The 4,917-nt window shown below is 41.6% G+C and overlaps 1 protein-coding gene across 1 annotated transcript in view; it reads left to right on the top strand.

Annotated features, from left to right (window-relative positions):
• LGALSL (lectin, galactoside-binding-like) overlaps nt 1-4,132 on the top strand; it is an 8,727-nt gene extending 4,595 nt beyond the window's left edge. The window contains exons 3-7 of the mRNA XM_011945517.1: nt 9-194; nt 492-563; nt 744-832; nt 1,482-1,659; nt 3,898-4,132. Of these exons, the coding sequence (XP_011800907.1) occupies nt 9-194; nt 492-563; nt 744-832; nt 1,482-1,659; nt 3,898-4,041 (669 nt within the window). The 3' untranslated portion in view covers nt 4,042-4,132. The remainder of the gene's footprint in view (nt 1-8; nt 195-491; nt 564-743; nt 833-1,481; nt 1,660-3,897) is intronic.
• The last annotated feature ends 785 nt before the right edge of the window (nt 4,133-4,917 follow it).

The raw sequence follows: 4,917 nt of genomic DNA, 5'->3' as shown, positions 1-4,917 counted from the left end.
ACCGCCAGCCAGGTGTGCGCGTGGGTGAGTGTGTCCGGGGCGGGCGCCCCGCCACCGCCCCCAACGTCCCGGGGATTCCCCCTTGGAAATGGGTCGGCGCCCGGGGCTCCCGAGAGAAGTTGAGCACGGCCGCTCCACTTCAGCCACGTCCCGGAGGACAGGCCTGGCCCACCGCGCTTCCAGAAGCGTTTGCGGTTGAAGAGGGGCCTGCCCTCCTCCGGCGTGGGGCTCTGGCTCCTCGGTGGACCTCGACCTTGATTTTGATCTGGATCTGAAGGGTCTGCGGATCTTCAGAAGCTTAACCACCGGGTGGAAAGGATGGGTTTTGTTCGGGGGTTATGAGATTATCTAAGAGACAGTGAAGAGGCATCATCTGCAGACACTGTGTGCGTGTGGAAGACTGCTGGATTCCACCACATCTGTGTGGGTTCTTCCTCCAGCCCCCCAAAAAAGAGCCCATGGAAAGCCAATCTGTGTGCTTCTATTTTTAGAAACTAGATGATGGCCATTTAAACAACTCTTTGAGCTCTCCAGTTCAAGCGGACGTGTACTTCCCACGACTGGTAAATGGCTTTGCTCTGTGTTCTGTGTCTCTGCCTGTACCCTCCTCCTTTCTCATTGCTTTTTAAAATTTTATTCATTTGCTTATTGCATTTTCCAATGGGTCAGGCCTTCAGGATCTGAGGTCTTGGCTCTTCCCTAACAGGCTGTGAAACTCATTTTTCTTTTCCCACCCTTTGCAGATAGTACCATTTTGTGGGCACATTAAAGGTGGCATGAGACCAGGCAAGAAGGTGTTAGTGATGGGCATCGTAGACCTCAACCCAGAGAGGTAAGGCAGAGTCTTTGTCAGGACAGAACTATCAGGCTGTGGCTGAGCCTGCCCACTCCTGTTGTGGTTTAGCACTCCTCCTCTTCCTCTCCTTGTGGACAGTGTTGCTAGTTGCCAGTGCCAAGAAAGTACCATGTTCCCATGAAAAGAATGTGTATGAATCCCAGCCATCATTTCTCCAGACAGCTATTTATATCAGAGATTATAAATATAGGCCCGCATTTTCTCTTTGACCCTTAGGGAGGCCAAAGGATTTTTTTTTTTTTTTATGGTTTTGAAACATGGTGCCAGGAGCAAGAACTATCAAGATGAATAAGAACCCAACTTAATATTATTTCCCGTGGTCAATTTCTGTGGCGGTTTTTGAGAATTCCGAAGTGGAGTAAAACATAGATGTGTGCTCGCTTTGGGGTATTTGAAATCGCTAATTTTAGTCATTTTCAACTCCACCAAAGTTTTCACCAGAGTTTGCTTTAGGTAACAAAATAAACTGGTTTGACTTACTTCTCCATAATCTAACCTCTCTTGAAGAGTAGTGGCCTCTTAAAAACGGGCAAACCCAGAGGAGGAACAGGAAATATAAGCACCTGGGTCATTTTGAAATGTTTTTATATCCAACCCTGAATCAATGAGATGATTTTCTTTTCAGCTTTGCAATCAGCTTGACCTGTGGGGACTCGGAAGACCCTCCTGCCGATGTGGCAATCGAACTCAAAGCTGTGTTCACAGATCGGCAGCTACTCAGAAATTCTTGTATATCTGGGGAGAGGGGTGAAGAACAGTCAGCAATCCCTTACTTTCCATTCATTCCAGACCAGCCATTCAGAGTGAGTACCTCGAGTGCCTCGGCTTCAGCCACTGGCAGGGTGATAATGTTCGGCTTACCTAGTGTGTGCCAAGAACACTTGAAGCGGCCAGAATTTTTGCATGTCCAGGAAATTTGTCACCCAATGGTGAAAAAAAGATCAAAAGAGCTCTGTTTGTGGATGTAAATTAACACTTGCCATAGTAACTGTTAGTTCTATTCAGCTCATACATTTAAATAGACCCATATTTACATGACCAAATTGTTAAGAATAAGTAACTTTTCTATGTAGTACCCAACATATAGTAGATACCTACCCCCAAATATCTGATTGATCAATCAATACTAGTAAGTACCCACTTATTAAATATTAATGAATATTAATAAGGTTGAGAGCTACTTATTAGCTCTCAGCCTTATTTGTATGACATTTTAAAGAATATGATGATGATCGTTTCATTTTCTCTTGTTCCCTTTGCTAATGAGGCCATGTTTGTGTCCTTGTTTCCCGCTCTGGATTAATTAACCTCAGTCTATTTCACGGTTACAGACTGTGTGGCTGACAAATTCCTTCCCTTGGGACTGGATGAATAAAGATTTGCTCCCCACTATCTTTTGGGCAGGAAGCACAATCCAAACTTTTCATTCAATCAAGCAGCCTTAGCAGCACCTTCCTCTATGAAAGGCAATGCCAAATAAGAGATGCAAGTAGTGGCACATTGGCTTGTGCCTGTAATCCCACCACTTTGGGAGGCTGAGGCAAGAGGATTGCTTGAGCAAAGGAGTTCAAGACCAGCCTAGGAAACATAGCAAAAACCCTGCCTCTTTAAAAAAAAAAAAAGATTAGCCTGGCGTAGTGTCACACACCTGTAGTCCTAGCTATTTGGGAGGCTGAGACGGGAGGATCGCTTGAGCCCAGGCATTCAAGGCTACAGTGAGCTGTGGTTACATCACTGCACTCCAACCTGGGTGACAGAGCAAGGCTCTGTCAAAAAAAAAAAGGAAATGCAAGTAGTAATGGTGTTGGAAAAGGGTCAGACCTAGTGATGAATTGTCATTACACCTTCACATTACATCACAATAATGACAACTCAGTTAAAAGCTCCATGACATATGAGCCCAATAAAACAGAACTACACTTAACTGGTTACCCTTCATCTAGAAATTTTCAAGTGCCTCATGAAGAAGTAATTATTTCACTTCCCTTCTTACATTCTGAGGGGAAAATAAGAATCCATGATTTTTGCATTGGTGGTAGAATTGAGATAGTAGCCCTTCTAGTTATAGTCTCTGGAAAGCACCCTTGACCCATTCTCTCTCCTCACCCCCTTCTCTAGAATGGTGACGTCCCCTTGGGCTCCTCTTGGCGAGGATAGTTTCTCAGTGATGAACCTTAATGCATAGCTCATGAATGTGAATAACCACAGCTTCTGACTGCCAGGAGGAATATAATGCGCCCAACAACAAAACTGAAGTGAAATAGGCCTTTCTTGGTGATAAAATTTTAGTAATATGAATTAAATGTGACTAATATCACATATGGAGCCTCCTTACATGGTGAATACCAATGCTTTTAATAAACCCATCATAGCACACTACCAGTAATTAAACTTTATGGTAAATTACTTGAGGAAAAAGCTTTTACCTTATGGAACCAGTATTTCTGTTTGACTCAACAAAACCTTGCTAATTACATGTTCTTTGTCCAGTGGTAATTACTATGTGTAACCTTCTCCCTGCCTTAGTGCTTAGCATATTTTGAGTGTCTAGACTATTATGGTCTGCTACTAATGGATGCCAGTTCTGCCTTGTGAGGGGCCCTTCTGAAGGTGGAATAGAATAGTTCAGGGGATGACAGTGGGGGCATTAAGTGCCATATAAACAAGTCTGTGCTACTTTACATCACTTTCTGGAGTATAGGGAGAAGGGAGATATGTTAAAGCAATGCAGTTTTAAATCTTTAAAAGGTATTATATTGAATAGTGTAGAGCAATGGTTCTCAAAGTGGGTTCTCTATTCTAGCAATATCAGCATTACCTTGGAACTTGGTAGAAACACACATTCTTACACCTACTGAATCAGAAATTTTGGAGGTAAAGCCCAACAATCTGTGTTCTAACAAGCCCTCTGCAGGTTTCAATACATTCTAATGTTTGTGAACCACTGAAGACACTGCCTTTTTTTCTCTAAAATGAAGTATTATTTGTTTTCCCCAGTAGGGTTCATTGAAATTGTGGATTATTATTTTTATTTCTTCCAGGTGGAAATTCTTTGTGAGCACCCACGTTTCCGAGTGTTTGTGGATGGACACCAACTTTTTGATTTTTACCATCGCATTCAAACGTTATCTGCAATTGACACCATAAAGATAAATGGAGACCTCCAGATCACCAAGCTTGGCTGATTTAGACCACCTCTATTTCAAATAGGATCACGTGCCACAACTGTCTGACTGTTGGTCTGGAAGAAGTGTCCTAGCAAGATCTGGACACTTAAAAAGAAAACAAAAACAAATGGCAAGCTTCACCGTCTCATCTTTTGTACAGTTTAAACCCAAAATGACAACTTCAACCGTGGTTTGCCCTTAAGAAGAAAGCTGTTGGAACAAAGACACCGAGCCGTTATACCCAGAATAAAATAATACATTTACGCTGGATTTTATTCTGACCACACCAAAATGGATTTGTGATGATTTGTGATTTGGTAGCAAATTATTCATCTTTTCGAAGCAAGGCAATGCTTAGAAACAGAAGTGCTAAAGACACTTGAAAAGCCAACAACAACGGTACAGTGAAATCAATGCATTTCTGCGCTGAAGTGGAATTGTGTAGCACAACCAATATTTTAGTCAGGGTATTTACATAGAATGTAGGTTGTTCAAGATTTGACTTTTTTTTGTTTTGTTTTTGTTTTTGTTTTGCACAGCATAATGTTAATTCAGATTGTTGAAGCTTTCTTGTAGTTATTTATTTTACTCAATGTATGTAGTAGAGAACAAACAATGTCTCAAGAACAGCAAGTCATAAACTTTTGAATGTATAAATATCTTAGGTCCTAGGGGAGAAAATGACATATTACAATTATGAAACTGGTGAATTTCTACTTTAAAGAATTGAGATTCTCCATACCCCTAAACTTAGGATCTCTTGATATAAATTGCTGTAAGTGATTTTGGGAAACCTTTGCAAAACCATTTTGATAAAACTGCTTTTCAAGTTATTGTTGGTTATGTAAAATTCTATTTACATTGCTTTTTCTCCTTACTGGGAATTAGCACAAT

Source organism: Colobus angolensis, unplaced genomic scaffold, assembly GCF_000951035.1.
Source record: "Colobus angolensis palliatus isolate OR3802 unplaced genomic scaffold, Cang.pa_1.0 Scaffold24, whole genome shotgun sequence".
In the NCBI taxonomy this organism is placed as follows: domain Eukaryota; kingdom Metazoa; phylum Chordata; class Mammalia; order Primates; family Cercopithecidae; genus Colobus; species Colobus angolensis.
Note: the sequence above shows the minus strand (reverse complement) of the source record. Positions and strands in the feature narration are given on the sequence as shown.